The sequence below is a fragment of the Thalia democratica genome, chromosome 1, assembly GCF_965202585.1.
Source record: "Thalia democratica chromosome 1, ktThaDemo2.hap1.1, whole genome shotgun sequence".
NCBI lineage: Eukaryota > Metazoa > Chordata > Thaliacea > Salpida > Salpidae > Thalia > Thalia democratica.
In genome coordinates this window covers 81928125-81949566 of record NC_139165.1, presented here as the reverse complement: position 1 = coordinate 81949566, position 21442 = coordinate 81928125, and the positions used below count along the sequence as shown (strand labels likewise).

The 21442-nt window shown below is 29.7% G+C and overlaps 1 protein-coding gene across 2 annotated transcripts; it reads right to left on the bottom strand.

Annotated features, from left to right (window-relative positions):
* Positions 1-3644: 3644 nt before the first annotated feature.
* LOC145847277 (protein transport protein Sec24C-like) lies at positions 3645-21068 on the bottom strand. Of its 2 annotated transcripts, none has more exons than XM_082953551.1 (19): positions 20881-21068; positions 19627-19733; positions 17021-17634; positions 16751-16827; positions 16298-16480; positions 15507-15695; positions 14767-14883; positions 14104-14307; positions 12838-12935; positions 11697-11925; positions 11153-11307; positions 10243-10355; positions 9841-9986; positions 9425-9570; positions 8629-8797; positions 8113-8235; positions 7434-7622; positions 5639-5728; positions 3645-5283 (listed from the first exon to the last, which is right to left on the bottom strand). In XM_082953551.1, exons 1-19 carry the CDS (start codon positions 21031-21033, stop codon positions 5143-5145), a joined length of 3243 nt encoding a protein of 1080 aa, XP_082809677.1. In that variant the 5' UTR covers positions 21034-21068; the 3' UTR covers positions 3645-5142. The 2 variants fall into 2 exon arrangements, with proteins under 2 accessions (XP_082809677.1, XP_082809678.1); XM_082953552.1 differs by having other exon boundaries at positions 19657-19733.
* Between the last annotated feature and the right edge of the window lie 374 nt (positions 21069-21442).

Genomic DNA, 21442 nt, shown 5'->3' with positions numbered 1-21442 from the left:
CTAAACTCATTAGTGTTTGCAGATTTGTGCCTGACCGGAAAGGACCATTTTGCACTCAATAATGGATCCTTAGCACATAGAGCTTAAAAAACTTTTATCATCGTAAGGCTTAATAACACTTTATGCTACAAGTACCCAACACAAAAACACAGTCAAGGTTCAGCTATCTAGGGTGGGTGGGTGTCAGAATGACACAGCGACAAAATGACACGGTGCGTCACTTTGGCACGGTGCGTCACTTCGACACGGAGGGTCACTTTGGCACGGCGACAAAATGACACGGTGCGTCACTTTGGCACAGCGACAAAATGACACGGTGCGTCACTCTGGCACGGTGCGTCACTTTGGCACAGCGACAAAATGACACGGTGCGTCATCTTGGCACGGTGTGTCACTTTGGCACGGAGGGTCACTTTGGCACGGCGACTAAATGACATGGTGCGTCACTTTGGCACAGCGACAAAGCGACACGGTGTGTCACTTTGGCACGGAGGGTCAATTTGGCACAGCGACAAAATGACACGGTGCGTCACTTAGGCACGGTGCGTCATTTTGGCACAGCGACAAAATGACACGGTGCGTCACTTTGGCACAGCGACAAAACGACACGGTGCGTCACTTTGGCACGGAGGGTCACTTTGGCACAGCGACAAAATGACACGGTGCGTCAATTTGGCACAGCGTCAAAATGACACGATACGTCACTTTGACACAGCGACTAAATGACACGGTGCGTCACGATAGCATGGATTAATAAACTTATATGCAAAACTAAACTTCTTCAGTAATATAACTTTTAATTGTAAAATTTTGATAGTAATTAGTTAAACAAAAGATTTATTATACTTTTTCCAAACTATAGTAGCTTGATACATTTGAAACTATATATGTTACATTGCTTTAAAATTTAAGTCATAGTATAAAAACATAAATTTCTTAAGTTTGTTTTTTACGTTTCACGACTTTTCATATTTATGTAATGAATAAAATTTAGTACTTTTTGTTGTTAAGTTTAATTAATTATTATCAGGAATTGTTTAAAAAAATAACTAAATATTAAATTAATACAGAGTTATTTCGTAGTAAGTTTAAGTCATGCGTGTTTTAACTGTAGTTTTTAAAAATACAGAGTTAAGCTGCTTTTGTAGTAACTAGCCATTTATATTAAATATGTATATATATTTATATTTAACAAAAGTTAATAAGTTAGGATGTTTACTTAAAACTCTGTATTGAAAATATATAATAAACTCGTCTGAAAGCAAATAATTAAAATAAACGGACCTGGAGCCTAAATTTATGAAAAAGTTAAAAATAGTATTATGAACAGTTGAGAGAAAATTAAGAGTCTGATGCAACCATTCATGCGCATTTATATATTTATCACTTTAAAAAAAATCACTAGACGAGGTTATACATACAATATTGCTGCTGCAGCCTTCTAATTAAAGCTGCAGCCATTCTATTAAAGTTAATACTTTAAGTCTTTTTTATTTTTACAAAACTTTTTAGTCTAAAATATAAAAAAAAACTTAGAGTACGACAGATATTATAGTATTTTATTGCATATAAGGATTTAATTACATTTATATTTAATACAAAATCAGTAAATAAATTTCATAATGATTTGCAGATTTTAATTTGCGTGTAAAAAATCTTCTACTTTATATTCTTGAGTTTTATTACAAAGTTTTAAAAAACTCGGTTTTGTCTTAACTCTGTTATGAAAATAATATTTAGTTTTCTATTTTTAATCTTGCAACCTATTAAGTCGCCAAAATAGCGCAAGTATTAATTTTTTTAAGCATAAAAACGTAAAATAAGAACCGCATTAGAATTTAGAATTACAACAGCAAAAAAGTTGCTTTCGATAACGTCTGAGTTTTAGTTTATAAAACAAATTTTCCTCTGTATTTACATCTACTAGTTTATTGTTTTGATGTACTGAATGATTGATCTAAAATGAAGATTGTAATTTTTAAATCAGAATGTTGCTGAAGTTTAAATAATATGTTTATATGAGTTTTTATCTTTTTAGTCGTAAAATGGCAAGTCATTTTCTAATTTTTATTACTCGTTTCAAGTTCTTGTACTAAACTGTGTTTAAGATTTTCCATTCGAAAGTAATCAAAAATAAATTTTCGTTAATTTTGGCAGTCGTATTTTGTTAAAAAAATTGCTGCTTTTGCATCTTTGTGAACGTTGTTTGGTATAAACAACTAGTTGTTGTTTATTAAGCACAGCTTTTAAGCACACCTAACACCTTGCTATTGCTTAAAAACGAGCATGTTTTTTATAAGTACGACGATGAGAATAGAAGGTATAAACATTACGTGTTTCACTTTATTTTATAAAGTCACGATCAAAAATTCCTGCGGTCTTTGTTTTTAAAGTTAATCAATGTGATTGTTGCTGATTCTACAAAACCGGTTAGAAGACAGGAAACCGAAAAGTTTCCTAGAAAAATAAGATCGTTGTCCATACCAATGAAGATTGAAGTTTCGCAACAAATCGTTCCCTCCCTTATTAACCACCTTGTCATTTTGTCGCTGTGCTAAAGTGACGCACCGTGTCATTTTGTCGCTGCGCCAAAGTGACGCACCGTGTCATTTTGTCGCTGTGCCAAAGTGACGCACCATGTCATTTTGTCGCTGTGCCAAAGTGACCCTCCGTGCCAAAGTGACGCACCGTGTCGTTTTGTCGCTGTGCCAAAGTGACCCTCTGTGCCAAAGTGACGCACCGTGTCATTTTGTCGCCGTGCCAAAGTGACCCTCTGTGCCAAAATGACGCACCGTGTCATTTTGTCGCCGTGCCAAAGTGACCCTCTGTGCCAAAGTGACGCACCGTGTCATCTTGTCGCCGTGCCAAAGTGACCCTCTGTGCCAAAGTGACGCACCGTGTCATTTTGTCGCCGTGCCAAAGTGACCCTCCGTGCCAAACTGACGCACTGTGCCAAGGTGACGCACCGTGTCATTTTGTCGCTGTGCCAAAGTGACGCACCGTGTCTATTTGACGACCGTGTCATTTTGTCGCTGTGTCATTCTGACCCGCTCCCATCTAGGGTAACTGGTTGCTAAACGAAAACTTTTAGCTATTTTAATACACTAGTATAAATTACGTAGTATGAATTTCCTATACTATTTTGCTCAGGGTTTTTTGTCATCATTTTCATGACCTTAGCATAAATTTTAAAATCTACCGCCCTTTACTAACTGATTACTCGTTTAAACTTTCGCCCACTTGTTAATCATGCTGCCTGAAACCGCCTCTTTCGCAGAAAACCTGGTTTTTTCTTCAATCAGGGTCAAATATTAAAATAAGCAAGCTAAAACAAAAAAAAAAAAAAACACACGAGAGCCCACATCTTAAAAATCGCTCCTCTACTAGTTATTGCCTACCGTAATAATAAAACCGCCATAATAGGAGCGATGTAGCTCTATTTTAGCTAGATCTGAAAATTAACTTAAAGCTCAAAATTTATTAGCGTCAACATTTTTTTAAACAATCAAAATATGGTTAAACACATTAAAGTTTATAAAGAATAAGGTTCATTTTATTGAATATAATGAAAACTTTATACAACGACTTACAAAAAGGTTTTATTATTTTTAGTTAAGAATTAAAATAAAATTTCATGTGAGGTTCTGTTAAAAAACATAACTTTGAAAGAATGGGTATTTCTCATAAACGTTTATATACTTTAACAATGCGACAAAACTTCAAATGTCAATAGGAAAACTAAACAAGAAATAAAAAATATTTACAATTCATAAATTAATTTTTCACTAACACCTTAAAATAACCGTTTTTTCATTGAAATATCAATGTTTTGTTTTGAAAACTACAACATTTTTAATTCGAGCTCAAAAGCAAAATATTTCGATACTTAAATTTAACAAAAATTTAGATGGTAAAGTAACAAAAAGATAAGAAAGTTACACATATATAGGTTTTAAAAATGTCCAATTAACTAAAACATTAAATAAAACAAAGTGAGTTTTCGAAACGTATGTGAACTAAGTAAGCTATATGTTGGAGAAAAACAAACATTAATTTATCAATACACACTCTTAGAAACTACACACAAAAAAAACAATGTGATTTACATTGCACTTTTACACTTTGTGATAAGCCTATTTAAAACACATTTAGCCACCAAAAACTTTTACTAGTTCCAATACATCATTCTAAATTGGAGCAAAACTGATTTTTAGGAAAATTAAGTTGTTCGTTTATTTTAAACAAGTATAACTTTAGATCCAAATGAAATATTTAAGAAAAAACAACAAAGAGAAATTTTATTAAAACATTTATTCATGTTTGATAAAACAAGTTTAGTAACTAATTACTGGCTTTTTTTAAATATCACAAAGGTATAGTTTGGGAAGTGCTAAATTTAAATAAGAAAAAGTTAATAAAATCTTATAAAAAAAATTACTTTTAACATAAATAAATATTCAAATAAAAACAATCATTTTTATTTCTTATTCTAATAATTCTTACATTAACCTTGCAAACTATAGAACCGCGTAAATATCTAAATAAATCTTCTCAGAACAGAAGCATTAATCTACCAATATGTAGCTCTAAGATAAACATTTATTTTTATCAAAAGCCTTATAAGCTAACTACGGTGATGGTATGAAAAATTAAGTTTTCCTTATGCCATTAAGCCATCAGTTTTACCATGTATTAAAATCTAAAAAAATACTTGAGCTTATCAATTTTGGACAATAAGGGCTTTTTAACACAAAATTTCCTTGAGAAGCTCGAAAATTCTCTTAAAACATAGAAAGTTAAATAGCAATAAATAACAATCGAAAGGTTGAAAATCACACAGAAAAAAAAAACTTTCCGAAAATGTGTCTCACACATTGCACTGAGAAAATAAAAACTTGAAACTTGTTAAAATACCACCACACTCGTTTTATATAAAAAAATTATGTGTTAAAATAAAATCGGCTAAAAACAATACTCTTTTTATTTCGCAGATATTTCCAGGTAAACTCAAAAACGGTAGAAGATTTCTTAAGGTGTCATAAAAAAATATTTCAGAAAAGGTATCTTTATTCATGAGTAAACTTTATCTGAAAACCGTTCAATTTAATTTCGCAGGTGTTTCCATGTTTTAAACTATTAAATTTACGACAACAAGTTTCTTATTTCCTTGTGCATGTGGCACAGGAAGTCCACGTAGGAACTTGAATTCGGTGTCCTGTCTTCCGCTAGGTGGCGCTTGAACATCGGACCTTCCGACTGGTCGCCCTGACGGATTATCAGCAACTGTGCGGTAAAAATGTTAAATTAATTCATAATGCTGGAAATATGGTTGGTACGACTTGTGAGCTTGATTAGTGAAAAATTGTTGGAACTCAGTTGGAAAATATTGTAGAGGAGTTTAGTGCTTGAATGTTTAATTGAAAAATTCGCAAAAATAAGCTATTTAAAAGAATGTGGGTAAAATTTGAGAGTATAAAGTTTTTTAATTATAACAGCACTTATTATATCATTGAATGTGCTTTTATGAGGACTATTTCAGTGACTTTTGTTATTTTAAGTTAAAGATTTTTTATCTGAGTTGAACACTTTGAAATTATACTTGTTTAAAAAAAAAAAAAATAATAATAAATAATTTTACCTTCATTTGTCTTGTCACTTGCTTTTGTAAAGTTCTGAGCAAATAATTAATTTTCTTTGAATCTTCATTGTCATATTCAGGCAAGCTTCCCTGTAATTTATATCAACTTTGAAAATATAAGTTAATATTTGTAATGATTTTTTTTATAATTTGATCAGCGTTATAAATTCTTTTTATAATTTCAATTTAATATGTATTTGATTAAAAAATTAATTTTAACAAGTTTACTCAATGTCAGAGCTTTCAAGACACACCTATGCATTTAAAACAAAAATATTTTAATTAGTGTATGATATATATATTTAGATTAAAGTTTTAGAGTTTACGCATTTACAGTTGCTTTAAATTTTAATACACACATAAGGCATTATTAGCATGTGTTTAAAAATATCAACAAAAAAGTTGAAACAAATGTATTTTTTTGCAAGTTATAGAAGGCACTTGTAGGTACTTGAAGCAATTTTTATGGTTGATTTGTTCATACGTGTTGTAATGCATCAACGATTATTTGTTATTAACATCAAGTACGTTTGTTTTAAATTTTTTCATACTATTATGTTATCAACTTGGTAAGACACGTCTGCTTTTAAGTAAAATAATAATTTCATCACTTATTAGATGTGACGATTTAAAGAGTATATAATTAATGACATTCTTTAATTTTTAATTTTTACAACTAAAGCATTTATTACATTTTATGAAATATTTTTAATGTTATTCTTTATCTTTTTAAAGAAGATGACTTTTTTTTCAATATGAAACCAAACTTGTCGTAAAACTACCAAATTAATACAAAACCTTTTATCACCTAATTGATACAAAGTTTAAAGAAAATCTTAAGAGAAAAAATGTTTTATGTCATTCACACATTGCAATAAAACAATGAGTTACACGAAAATTTAATAAAATTTCGCTTAACTAGACTATGAAATAAATAAAACGTTGGTTATTTACTTTGCAAATATTATCTCATTTGTTTGCTAAATTAAAACGTTTACAAATTACTCCCAATTTACGCTTATTAAATTTAAAATCGATAACCTTTTCCCAACCAAAACACTTTTTTAAATTTCAATTATATAGTTTTTGTTGTTTTATGTACAATCAAAAAAATGTGAACATTTATCTACCGATTGATCATAATTTGAGTAATTTATGTAATTTTGTTTTTTTTTTATATTCTAAAAGTTTTAAAGCAACCTAGATACTTTTCACGAAGTTTAACCTACAATCAAGTTCAATTATTTTAATATGTTTTAAGAGATTGAAAGTCTGCAAATTGCTGATGACTGATCGGTTGTTTAATTATTTAAAAACTTACAAAACAAAGTCATTATATTATAAATAACACTTATTTTGAAACTTTATCTTTTATACTCACATTAAAAAATTATTTACTTATAAAATATTAGACTTGACTTCATAAGCAACTTTGTAAACGTTCATTAGACTCTACAAATGTAGAAAATTAGGACTTTTGTGTATTTAAAAATAACTATTTTAAATATATCATAAATATTATAAATGGGCAACGTGAGGCTGCGACATACTTATTAAGTTGAAAACAACTTATGCAAAACAAATAATCATTTATCAATTTTTTGTAAGAAGTACTTTATTTGTGCTTTAAGCTTAATTTTTAGTAGAAAATAGTGCACATTAAATGATAATTAAAATCAGTTTTGAAATAACAAATTTGGACCATCAAAGGGCGCCGGATGAAAACTTTCCCAGACTTATTTAAATACGTTTGATAATAACTTAAAACCAAACAACAAAACAAACAACAACTAACAACGTCAGTGTTGATTTTCATGACGTCAGAGCAGCCGAACACGTTGTTGAGCTGCTGGGGGTTGCAGTTCCTTCCCACCCACACGTACAAGTTCACGCTGTTGTGCATGACGTACATCTGACCCGCGTCCAACCGCTCGTACGAACACCGGATGGACGTGGGTAATCCCCCTTGTTGCAAGTCGCCGTTCTGTTGGTGCAGGAGGGAGATTTGATGTTTGTTGTATGATGAACTTAAATTAAACTGTACAACAAATTAATGTGGAAACAAATAGATAATTCAACAATTTAACTAAAGATTCAAGCAACTTCATCAAAACTCTTGTTCATGGGCTTGTATATTCTATATCAGTGCTTCTGAAATGGGGTTCCGCGAAGCCTTTCAAAATTTAAAACAATCATTTATTTAATTATACATTTTATGTAAAATTAAAATTAGGGGTTCCACGGAAAAGTTGAACTTTGGAAAAGGGTTCCGCCACTAGAAAAAGGTTCAGAAGCACTGTTCTATATAATACTTTGGTAAAAATTAAAGTAACTAAAAACTTTGAAAACAGACAAAAATCTATAGGTTTTAGAATCTAAATACAAAAAAAAGCTTTCCTTTAGCTTACATAGGTGGTTTTTATATAAGAAAGACTTGATACTTATTATAAAACAAAAACATAATCTAAACAAACCACGGGTATAATTTGTGGATACAATACGGCTTGTGTGGTGCTGCAACCCTTAGACATGATCATATTTCTCATGTAAGCTTTTTCATCTGTTGAAATAGCCTGCCCTGAATTAATTCCGTCGTACTGTAAAATATTACGATTGTTGAGTTATTTGTGTGATAACATTTGTAGTTACTGTAAGCAATAAGTTTAATAATTATTTAATATTTTTAAATTCACTAAAGTAAATAATTAATGATATTTTTTGTATCATGTTTGCTAATAGTATTTAACAGTACTACTTTTTTTTTTTAAAAACAAGATTAATATATACTTTTGTTCTATACTTATGCAATTATGTTAGCAAGATATATATTTGGTTATATAATTTTAAAACTTGAAGTTGACTTAAAAAACTAAAAATGTGCTTATATAACAGTTTGTACCAACTACAATCAAATACTAATACGTGATAGACCAAAAAATGTTTAAGTAATATAAACATTTTAAGATAAAAAAAATAAAACAACAACAAACTTTTAGCAAGCAGTTGAGGTAGCACGGCACGAGTTTCATGCACTCTGGCAATATGAGCTGACCCAGCGGCTGCGGTTGTGCCACCTTCTTTCTATATATGGCGAGTACAGTGCAGAAGTTCTGAATGAGTTCCTCGCGAATCTTCGACTGTGGCTTGTCTAATCCCATCCTGGTGTACATAAAACCAATTACAACCCATATATAACAATAATTAGCGTTTTTGTAACTATTTTGATGTCATTTTAGTTTTCAAAAAATTAAGTAGATTCAAATTATGTCAGAAAAATTGTTGTTTTGAATTGTATATATTTAGAAGAGGATGTTTAATATGATGCTTATTTTTAACTGAAATTTTAAATACTTGTTGTACTTATTTAATAAAGAGTTTATCTTGTTTTTTAGTAAGATCTTTTGTTCACGTTTAACTTACCTTACAGATTTATAACTGCTTTTAGTTCATTAAATATAAGTACTCGAGGCATAAGAGTACAAAGTTGAAAATTTAAAATTTAGGTATGAAAGATGTAATAAACAATTCTATTCGCTTGGTTATAGTAACATCCTTCAAATAACAATGGTTTATTCATGAATAGTATTTAGAATATTTAATATATTTTTTCAATTTCACTTAAAATGTCGATTTTTAGGTATAAAAAAGGGTTTAGTTTAATCTAAAAAAATACGGTACTTATCAAACTTGGCTTTGAAAACAAAAAACCTTCTAGTTCCATAAATTTTTATAATTAACAATTAATTTTTATTATTATTTCCATAATACAAGTTAAACGAAACCAACATGATGGTCCTCTTGAGGGAGTAGTTCATGATGACGTCGGTCTCGCAGCTCCTGTACAAATCGTGCGGGGTTGTGCACACCGACAAGCTCAGATTGTGCACCCTCAACCTCCGCTGGCCAGACACCGACGTGTACAACAGCGCTACCTGGCGGATGGAAAATATTTGTTGTAATAGTGCTTAATCATAACGTTGTAAACAATATTCGAACAAGTTTGTGTTCACCGAGTTTTAACAAGAACTTAAAACTAATCGCACTAATTTAAGATATAAAACGGTTTCAGCTATGTTTAAGTCAACAAACTGTAAAGTTTTAAATTTGGTAAAAAAATATGATTGATAAATTATATATTCAATTCATACCTTAATCTTTAGGATTAACTAATACAAAAATTTAAATTTACTAATGGTACTTACTTGCAAATGAGCGCCTTGATCTTCAGTAATTTTGTCATCGTGCTTGACGGTGACAGTTATGCTCTTGTCCTCATCAATCGATGCCAATTCTACATCCTGTGTGTTTGTCATGTGGTGGTTGCCCATGAATCCTACCGCTCTGATACCTGTGGTGAAACAATGTTTAAACTGGAAAACGTGATGTAACGTGAGGAAAAAGGAATCAATTTTTTTTGATAGAATTAAATTTAAAAGCGATTAATTTTTAGACTTACAAAAGCTATAGCATAATAATTGAGTATAAAACACTAAGTAATCACAATACACAGTTTTTATCTTTCTGTTTAAAAAAGGCTACCGTTTATAAATAAATCTTGCTAAAATATATATGTGCTTTTGTTAAGTTTAAAAAAGTAAACTAACCAGTGCTAGTTCTTACTCTCATGACTGCGTCGAACACAATATTTTTCTTTATGTTGTGAGTGAGATCTTTTATGAATCTTTGACCGTCTATCTCAGGTCTGAACATTGTGTATCTGTAAAATGTGTTCGAGTTAAGGTATGTAAGTTTTCATTAAAACTGCGCAGAAGTGAAGACAAATCATAAGTTTCATATCAAAGGTTTGTAAGCTTAGAATTCAATCCGAGTTGTTTAAGCTTTAGTTGAGTTTCAAGTTTTGATTAGTTTTGAAAAATTGATAATAAAGAATTGTAAGTATATACATAGTAGACTAATAGTCAAGCTGAGCAAATTTAAATCGTATATGCTACATATAAACTAGTAAGAGCAAATTAAATTTTTTTTTTAAGTTTGAAAAATATGAAATCTTTAAAAATATAACGTCATAAAGAAAATAAATAGCTCTATATTGACTAAAAAATTTGATAAGTTAAAGAAAACAGTGTTCATAGCTGACATTGATAACATATTGTTTATTACTTCAGGGTTGCCACAAAACCTAAAATCCTGAAAAAATCTGGAATTTGACAACTTAGGCTAAAAATCCAGGAATTTTGTACAAAATCACTAAAAAACGTGGATTTTTTAAGAATTTTTAAATTTCAAATAGTAAAATTTCAATGTGAAACAAAAAATATATCATATAGAAATTTTTTTTTTGTCACCTCAAAAAATTTTTATTATTAAAAAGCATATTTAAAGTAACTTTACAGTATATCTTCAATGTTGTTATTTTGCTTAACACATTTTTTTATCTTAAACTTAATTCTAACCTAAAAATAGACCCGAAAACGTGTACTTTTAAAAAACTTACCAAAAACTAGTAACAACCCCGCTACTTACAAACTTAACATGAACAAACAAGAAACAAACTTGTAAACATCACCACCGGACACAGATGGAACGTGCGACAATGTGGCGACATCGCAGTACTGGCTGTTGAACAAGTACAAGTCCACGCTGCAAGACGCGGCCACGCAGTCTTTACCTATGTCGGCGTACACACCTCCCACCGGCTGGAACAACGTCTGTTGCAAATGTTTAACTAAGAAAACTGACAGTACATTGTAATTTGTCTGTAAAATGTTTAATGAGAATAGTGAAAAATGAACAAAACATTAAAATCTATAGTCCGTCTTATGACCATGACTCCTGTTTAAAAAAAAATATTAAAATTTTATTTATTGAACAAACTAAATACAAGGTGTCATTTGAAAATAAAATAGATTTTAGATTCCTGCTTTGGGAATACTAAAATTTACATTTTGTATTTTATCAACTACTTGTACAATTTAGTTACACTTTCATAAGTTCTGATTTTTAACAAAACTGTGGTTTCAATCAAGATAGCTTTTTTTTCCAACAAACAAAAATTAAAGATAGCAAACTACTTCTGATTTTTTAAAATCGAACCAACCCTCTCCTTATCGGTTCCGATCAGCTTCCTGTCGTCCCGCTGAGGTTTCAATTTGCCGGGAGCGTGCGCTGAAGGAATACCCGAATGGAACATCATCAGCTTGCCGGCCCTGTTGCTGCTGGTTAATGCTTGCACCGCGGCTTGCACCACCGGCAAGTACAACAGCTCTGTCTCCCTGCAGTCACGGAACAACTCGGGTATCTGCTCCAGCAATGTCGTGATCACGTGCCTGTTTGTTTGTAAATTTTCATTAAAAACTAGGATTGAAAGAACTGGACAAATACAAACTATTTTAAAATTTAGTTAAAAACTAAGATTGAAAGAAAAGGATAATGATGTACAAATAGCTTGCAAGTTTATTTAACTAGTTTGAATTCAGTTGATAAACATTGAATTTTCTTATAACATACACATGGGTTTTTTATGAAGAATAAAATATATTGTTTAATACTTATCAACTTTTTAACTATCTGTAATAAGGAAACAAGTATGTTTTAACAATGTTATATAACAAAGCACATGAATGTTATAAGGAAATACATGATCATTGCATTATTAATGTACAATTTTTTGCTGACCAATACAAACAGTATCACTGTTTAAAAATAAATATCTAATCGTTCAATACAATTTTTAATTGTTTTAGTTAACTATTTTATTTTTGTCATTAACTGAAATCTAGTGATTAGAAAAAAACGAAACAAAACATGTAATAGTTAGTTAGTCAGAGAAAGTTTTTCTAGACACCATTTCAGAAATATCGAAACATAACCATCACATAAAGAACGTAACAATTCAAAAAGTGTCACTTTAATTTTCACACTTGATTTTATCAGGGTTGTGTACAAATTGACTGCAAGAATTTTTTATAAACATTTTTTGAAAACCAATTACATTATTTATGTTCAATAAGTGATTTATATAAAATTGAAAAAAAAAAACCTACATTCAGTGAAACTTTTTAAACTTAATTGTTTTTACGAATAGTGTTGAACATAACAAGTCTTGTTATGTTTTACAAACCCGTGTTATTAATTAAATAAGCAATTTAAATACAATAATAACTTATTTTCAGCATTTAAATCATTGTTCATGAGCTGATTAAACATGTTTTGATACTAATTACACACGAACAACTAACTTTGACTCGTTAACATCGACCAGAAAGCCGTCTTGAAGCGGTACAAATATATCGTTCACATCTCCGACTACCATTTGCTTTGGTTGGTCCAAGGATTTCTAGATATATGTATACTTGTTTTAACAAAACTTAAAAAAAAAGCATCAGATCTTTCATGTAACATTTTTGTAAAACTGAATTGTTTTGTATTAGTTGACAGTTGTATTAAGCAGGGTTGCCAAATGTTTTTGTAAAATTTTCTCCGGGTTTTTTGAATTACACATTGTAAGGTCAATTTTTAGTTTCAAATTAAGTTTAAGGTAAAAAACTGTGTTAAGTAGTATAATGATATTGAAAAGATACTGTAAAGCACCTTTAAATGTGTTTTTTTATAAATAAAAAAATTGATGATGACAAAAAACTTTTATCTGTACAATAGGTTATTTGTGTCAAATCGAAATTTTACTACTTAACATAAAAATGTTGAAAATTCCAGGTTTTTCAGTGATCTTTGTTCAAAACTCGAGATTTTTTTCAAAATTTCTCAAATTCCAGATTTTTTTCCAAGTTTTTCCAGAATTCCATGTTAATTTAACAACCCTGTAACTAGTGTTTGTATTGAATTTAACCATGTGTCAAAGCAAATAAAACAATTAACGTGGCTAAATACAAACATAAGTTTAGTTATATTTGTCCGCAATAATAAAAAATAATTTTCGTCTAAAAAATAATTTTACTTTTAATTAATATTTAACAAAATACAAATTAACAGTTTATTAAAGAAAGAATGATACCAAATTATAATAAACCATTGAATTGTTTACAAAGATGTTATATAATATACACTAACTAAAAAATTAATTACATGACAGAAAACCTGGTATATTTACGTACATGGAATTAAAACTATAAAATGCTAATTAAAAAATACAAAATAGTATGTCTTAACAAAAAACTACTAAGTTGAACTACTTTTTTTGTCTCTAATAAAATTTTATTAGAGACAAAAAAATAGTTCAAAAGTTATGATTTTTCTTTTTGATTCTAAACAATATTTTTAATAACGTCATGAAAGACTTTACTTATCAATTGATAATGAAGTTGTGATCATACCTAAAAGTTTAAATAGAAAATAAAAATAATGTCAACTACTCATAATTGATAAGATTAAGTCACTTAAGAAAATATTTATGAAATATCATATATATTCAGAAAACAATAGGGTTTAGTTTACAACATACAATTTTATGAATTAAAGCCTGATTGAAATAATTTTATTGTACCAACATTGAGGTTGTAGAAGTGAATGACGTTGCTGTAGGTGAGAAAGCCGACTTTCATGCTGGACACTTGCTCGTGCGAGTCCTTGGGCAGGTTTTCGATCAAATCGAGCAAATTCCTGCACAGCACCTCCACCATGCCCGACTTCACGCTGTTGTACGACACGTCGATCGCGAATATGAAGGCCGGAGCGTTCGGCCACTTGTTGTCCTGTGTAAAAAGTTTATATGTCCTTGATTGAATTATAAAAAATTGCACTTGTGACGAAAATGTTAAAATATACGATATGGATTTGTTTCAGTTGTTGTACTTAAACTAAAAGTGGTATATTTTACTTTTAAATTTTTTATTTGCTTGTACTTATAGTTAAAGAGTTAGAATGTCTGAAATTAGAATAAGAACGTACAATAACAAATAGTCTTGTTGAAATCATTATTAATATCAATGCAAGTTTAGTAGTTTTTATGATTAAAATTAGTATATAAATTAATAAATGTAAAAACTGAAACTTTCAAATGATAATTTATTAAATAAACAATATTTACAGCACACAACAACAAAACTTAAGTAAATACAACTAATTGAGACTATGTTTAACCAAAAAGATTAAACTATTTCCAAAATAGTAATAAACAGGTTGAAACTATATAATATATGTTAAAAAATCACCTTACAATACTGAATAGTGGCTGGAAACTCATATGAACCTTGGCACAGTTCTGCTCTTTGGAATTTATCTTGTCTTTGGTTTTGGTGATCTACATGACTGAAGTAGTTGTGTGGAGTCTGCATTAGATATTTTAAAGTTTGCTGTTTAGTTTGTATAACAATTCTAATTTAAATTTTTTTTTATATTTTAATGATTTGTTTTAATTTAACAAACAAAAGGATCATATGCTCAGTAATTCTATACTGACTGGATAAGTGGTGAAACTTTTATAAATGTAAAAGTAAAATGAATTTACATATATTTTTTTATTACTACTATATGTGAATAATTTTTGCCTATGATAAAATATACTACAAGTTATAACTAAATGTGAAATTGTTGTAAGAACAGCTTATGTAAAACTACAGTACCCTCGTAATGTTGTTTCCCTACTTTATACTACCTTTAGAGCATACTTTGAAAACCTTGCAAAACTAACTAAATACGGTTTCCAATCAGATTTTTAGCTGCACTAACATTTAGTTTGATAAAAAATAATTAACAAAAGTTTTAAAAACCAAAGTTATTGTAAAAAATGCAATATTGCTTCTACTATCTTTAAACACACAAAAACAAATGAACAAACACACGCTTTTGTTTCACTAGTACTTTTGTTTATTACAACTTTTTCAATAAAAATTGATTGAGATAGATAATTTCAAATATAATTTCAATATAAAGTGTTACATCTACTACTAACATCGGTGATGGCGCAGCAGAGGTGGCACTGGAACCTCCTGCCGCCGTCGATGAAGCCGAATCCCGGGCACATGTAGCACTTGCACCTCTTGCACCTGATCGGACCGTCCTCCCTCGCTTCCACCAGGTGCGGCTGCTGCTCCGTGTCGGGTATCTTCGCCAGCGGTTTCACCACCACCGCCATCGGCAACTGAAAGTAATTGTTGAAATAATATATAAAATATACTTATGTTATACTTTGTGTATTTTATACTTTAAAGATGGTAATCAAAGTTCTCAACTTAAATAGAAGGAGAATGATCATTTATGAATTTTATTAACAAAACAATGTTTCACTCACTTGAAACTAGTCGAATGAGATTTCAGTTGTTTAAAATCTTAGAGAAATAGAATGTTTCTACTTGAATAGATTTTAAACAACTGAAATCTAGTTTGACTAGTTTCAAGCGAGTGAAACATTGTATTGTTAATAAAATTTAAAAGTGTATGTTATACTTTAATCGTTTGGTAGGTCAAATATCATTTTATGTTATGAGGAGATTTCTGACTCTTGGTTGAATACATATTTTATGAAAAACAACGCAAAAATTTTAATCGCTGTATAAAATATGTACATATCTTTTCTAAACACTGTAAAACTTTAAAAAGTTACACATATTTAATATGAAAACAGTAAAAAGTATAGAACACATAAAAATCAAAAATAAACAGAAACTAAACATAAAACCAATTTAACAAAAGTTTGATTCACTCAACCGGTTTTATGACAGCTTAACACTTCAACAAACAAACCTTGGATTCGTCCAACAGCTCCTTGGTGTGGGGGATGGCGTAGGTGGAGCACCTGATGAACCTGGGCGACGCGTTGCCCATGTCGACCACGCTGAAGTCGGTGGTGACCAGCGGCGGCATCTTGCCCCTCTCGTTCGTGTCGTACTGCTGACCGGCGTGCGTTTCCTTGTCGTCTTCTATCACCTGGACAAAAATTAATTGGAAAAATTTTATTACGCTGACACAGTAAGCAGGTGTATATTAAGGTACGTCTCAATTAAACATAACATTTTAGATCAGCCAAAAAATAACAGTATTTTCACATACTAATAATCAAAATAAAGTTTATATAATTTTAAAGGAATTTAAACTCAGAATGATTAAGTGTTAAAAGGCAACTAAATGGTAAGCTTTAAGTTCTGTACTTATCAATCTAATACATAGTATATAAAAATTGCTCATAAAAAAACAAACTTTAACAGGTGAAGGCATCATGTCTGGATCCAATGATCTTTTTTGTGGAGCTTGCTGGTACCCTGGTCTTTGCTGACCTTTTATAGGAAAGAAGTGTTACTAAAAAACGCTTGATAAACTTATCTAATGTTAACTTTAAATAATTTGTTTATATATAGCTTATTTTCACTAATGTGTTTGTGAATTTGTAACTTTGATAAATCTAACTAAATACTTTTATTTAAAAGTGTTTGCATAAGAACTAAACAATTGTATAGTTTTAAAATTTACCGGGGTAACCAGGTTGTTGCATTCCTGGCCCGCCGGGTCTTGGTGGCATTCCACCTGGACCAGGTGGCATTTGACCACCCATTCCTGGACCTGGAGGCATTCCGCCTGGCACTCCTGGACGCGGTGGAATTTGCCCGCCTGGCCTCATTCCACCCGGTCCGGGAGGCATGTTGGGCCCGGGTGGCATCTGGTTGCCCATTGGTGGCATTCCTGGTTGACGCTGCATCTGGTTTGGCCCAGGGGGCATCTGGTTCGGTCCTGGTGGCATCTGATTGGGTCCTGGTGGTATTGGTGGCATACCTTGCTGACCTGGCATTGGTCTTTGCCCTGCTGCTAGCGGCATGTTTGGTCCTGGCGGCCCAGGCCTCTGCATCTGTCCTCCCATTGGTGGACCACCTTGAGCTTGCTGTGCTCCCATTGGCTGCTGAGGACCGCCGAGGTTCATGTTTTGCATCTGGCTTACAGGAGGGGGCATGGACCCCATTCTCTGTTGCTGGGGAGGACCCTGTGGTTGCTGGGGAGGTTTCATGCCACCTTGTGATCGATCTCCCATGCCGTTTACTTGCTGGCCGTTTGGTGGCGCAACTTGCTGTTGAGGTGGTGGCTGCATTTGCCTAAAAAAATAATTAAAGTTTAAACTGTTTCAATAAGTAATGAACAAAAATAAAAGCATATATAGGTGTAAATTAACAATTACTCATCAAACAGAACTATATATATGAATATGATATAATATAAAATTTAAATTTTAAAAAAAATTAAATTAAAGTGTGAACTGATTCAAAAAAAAAAAGTAAAATGGTATAAACTTACTTAAACTTATGAAACAGACTAATATATATTACATCATATATATATATATACATAACTGATATAATATAAAATGAAATTCTTAGAATGGTACCAGTTAGAACTTTTATACATTAAAGTAAAAGTAAGCTTTTAAACCTAAAATAAAAGCATTTATTAATTAAAGCCACTTTTACTTATAAAACAGGCCTATACAACTTTGGTTATCAATATTTACTTATTGTGAGATGGTTGAAGTCCAAACTACTTGTAACAAAACAAAAGCATCTACTAGCATAAAAATACTTATACTTGTAAAACAGTATAATATCCATCTACTTATAATTATGTACGTGTTGCAGAGCTAACTATAAATACAATAATTTCTGTTTAATTAGAGGGTTTAAAATATAATTAAACAATTTTAAAGATCTGAAATCATGGGTATCTAAAGTTAATGGAATAGATAGAAATAAAAGTCACACTGTAAGTAGAATAAATACATGTAATCAAAAAAACTGTCAGTTAAACAAAATCCACACATAACATATCCTAATAAATAAACATAATTCATATTTATTATTTAAAATTAGTAAACAAACTTTCAATAAAAAAGTAGGAAAGCATTAAGGTTTTTTTATCAACAATGTATAAAATTATTTATATCTTAACATTCGAGTGTAATTATAAACCGAATTTTACTTAAACTTTAGTTATCACTTTTAAATATTACAATGTCAACCCAGAAAAAGGCAACTAACTAAAAGTTTAACTTAAATTAAACAAAATATATCACAGCAAACTCCACTAGGGGTGATATATTTTGATAGCAGTTGTTTAACCACATTTTTATTTAATAAACATATAAAAATTATCATCACTTTAACAATAAACACACAGTACTGTATAAAATAAAACATTTTAATACTGTGAAGTACTTTTGAAAATTTATTTAGTATAATGTATATTAAATGCATAGCTTATTTTATTCCTTTAAATGGAAAAGTTTTAAAACAGTATCCTAATGATGTTTCTAAATGCTTTTAGAAGCAAAAACTTTACAATATAACATATAAGTTTTAGCCATAGCAAATAGCTTTTAAAATAACCTAACAAATAGTTTACTTCCTCAACGTAAACATAAAACATTTTTAGTTGAATCGTTATTTATGTTAAATAGTTACTTTCTTCACTTTACTTTTTCAAAGTTTTTAATTTCACTATTGTTATCAATTAAACAATATAATTTTAACTTAAATTTGGTTTTAAATAGTTTAATGTGTTTATTTTACAAATTATCGAACTTAACAATGTTTATGCTTAACAATTTAAACAATTTTACTGCATGTTTGTTTTTGTAAGCAATCTATGAAATATATTAAATTAATAATATTATTTAAAAAAGAATTTATTAAATTCTACACCTCTAAGCTTTAAAGTTGTATACTTTAGCTTAATACCATATTGATTTAAGTCATATATTAAAGTGTTTAGTAACAGCATAAGTGTATTAATACTAAGCATTTAATTAATTTTGTCTTGAAGACAAAATTATTGTGCCACCCAGGCTAAATACTTTAAAAACATTGAGTGGTCAGTGATGACAAAAAAAGAAAATAGAAAGGTTAAACTCAAAAAACTTGTTATGTAAAATAAATAAATAATTAACTGCCACTACTGTATTTCTAAAAATTTTTAAGAAAAATGTGTAATAAGAATTAAAAATTTTAAAGCAGGCATAAAAATTCAGACAAAAAGTCCACCATTTTGCCCGAAACATTATATCACACCTACAGCAAGTAGTACATGCAACTAACTGATAACCACCACCATACTGATTGTAATACCCGTTATTTGAAGGTGGGGGCATAGCGTTGCTTGTTGGTGGAGCTTGTCTTGCCGTTTGTACTGGTGGCCCCCTCGCCTGCATGTGAAAGTTAAATGATAATTTTATCAAAATTGTTTAATTTGACATTATTAAATATCAACTAAAATTGTTAAACTGCAAACAAAAAAAAACTTCTTTATATACTTATATGCCTTAAAAAACTGCTCCAAGTCTTATGTACTTTTACACAGACCATTAAAAAAAATCTAAGAAAGTAGACAGCATAACATGCCTTTTTTCTAATAATAGTTTCTTTTTTGTTTTAATTATTTTCAAAATTTTTATTTAATTCTATATTTATAATAAAAACAATACAATTTAGTTTATAATGCTTATCAAAAACTTAAACATAAATCTGTCTAATGCAATATATGACAATTTTTTAATAAGTTATAAAGTTAATTAAAATTGCTAAAATTTTAATTAAATTCTATAATTTTTTTTGTGTTTATTTGTAGTTTTTAAGTCTTGCAGGTGTTGGCCAGAAATATTTTTTTACTTAAGATTTTGTTTAACAGTTCAAATTTTATTTACATCTTTTACCAAAAAGAAAAAAATGTGTTTGTTTTTAAAAATAAAAAACTTGTAATTTTTTAATAGTTTAGTTTAAAGAATGTTGTTTTTTTTGTCTACTTATTCAAAAAACTACAAAGGTATTTTAATTATTTAAACCTGTAAAGTAAACCGACATGGTTTTTGTAAGTTTTCTAAAAACAACATATTTATTTCAAAAAAGAAGATAAAAGGAATTTTCCTAACACTAACTAATAATTTCAACTAAAAATAAATGTCTCTTTAGAAATTAAACTGTAAAAAGCTACAGAAGAGATTTATTGTAAATTTATTTTTACTAGTTCTTTTTACAACTGTAATAATATTTATAACGACTTTATTATTTCTTACCATTTATTATGATGAAAAAATAGATAAATCACATTAACTATAAAATAATAAGTTTATCAAAACTCTAGTTTTATTACATTTTGTTAACAGGACATTGTTTTAAACTTTTTTTATAAAAAAACTAAATCAAACTTAATAAAAACTAAGATTTTTTTCAAACTCAAAATAATTGAATGAGTTACTTCAAGTTCTCTTACTCGAGAAAACAAAATCTTCACATAAGTCTGAACAAAATTTGGTTTAAAAATCTTTGAATGAAAATAAAAATAAAATCACTTACGTATGTAACATTAGCTGAACCATTCTGCATGTTATTCATGGGCGGATAACCTTGCTGCTGCTGGTTTGCCATTGGAGGATATCCCTGCTGCTGACCTCCCATTGGTGGGTAACCTTTTTGCTGGTATGCATTGGAGTTAGGTAGCGGCTGCATTCTTTTTGTTCATTAAAATATTTATACTAAAGTAATTTTTCTTGTAACAAAATAAGTTGAAAGCTTACAGAAAATTTATTTTACTTATTTTTTCTTTTGATATTGAAGTCTTTACAGCTTAAAAATGTATAAGATAAATTTTAAGTCGTCATTAATTGTTTCTTAGAAAACTTGCAATGAAAAATACTTTTAAGATCAATGTTTAAATCATAAAACTTCTACAAAAATTACTATCTTATAAAATTATTATCAACATTAACACTCTATAAAATTTAATTATATTTTCCATTTAAAGTTACAAATATGGGTCTAATCTAATGAAGTTTAATAAAGCTAAAACTTTTATGGTATTTGTTATGAACTTATGTCTAATTTAAAACTTATTTATTCCATTTCTTAAGTATGGGAG

Coding starts and splice junctions, on each gene's coding strand:
- LOC145847277 (XM_082953551.1), bottom strand. CDS start 21,033: ATGCAGCCGCTACCTAACTCCAATGCATACCAGCAAAAAGGTTACCCA. Junction 19,734..20,880: donor GTTCAGCTAATGTTACATAC/GTAAGTGATTTT, acceptor TTTCACATGCAG/GCGAGGGGGCCACCAGTACA. Junction 11,926..12,837: donor GTCGATGTTAACGAGTCAAA/GTTAGTTGTTCG, acceptor ACAAACAAACAG/GCACGTGATCACGACATTGC.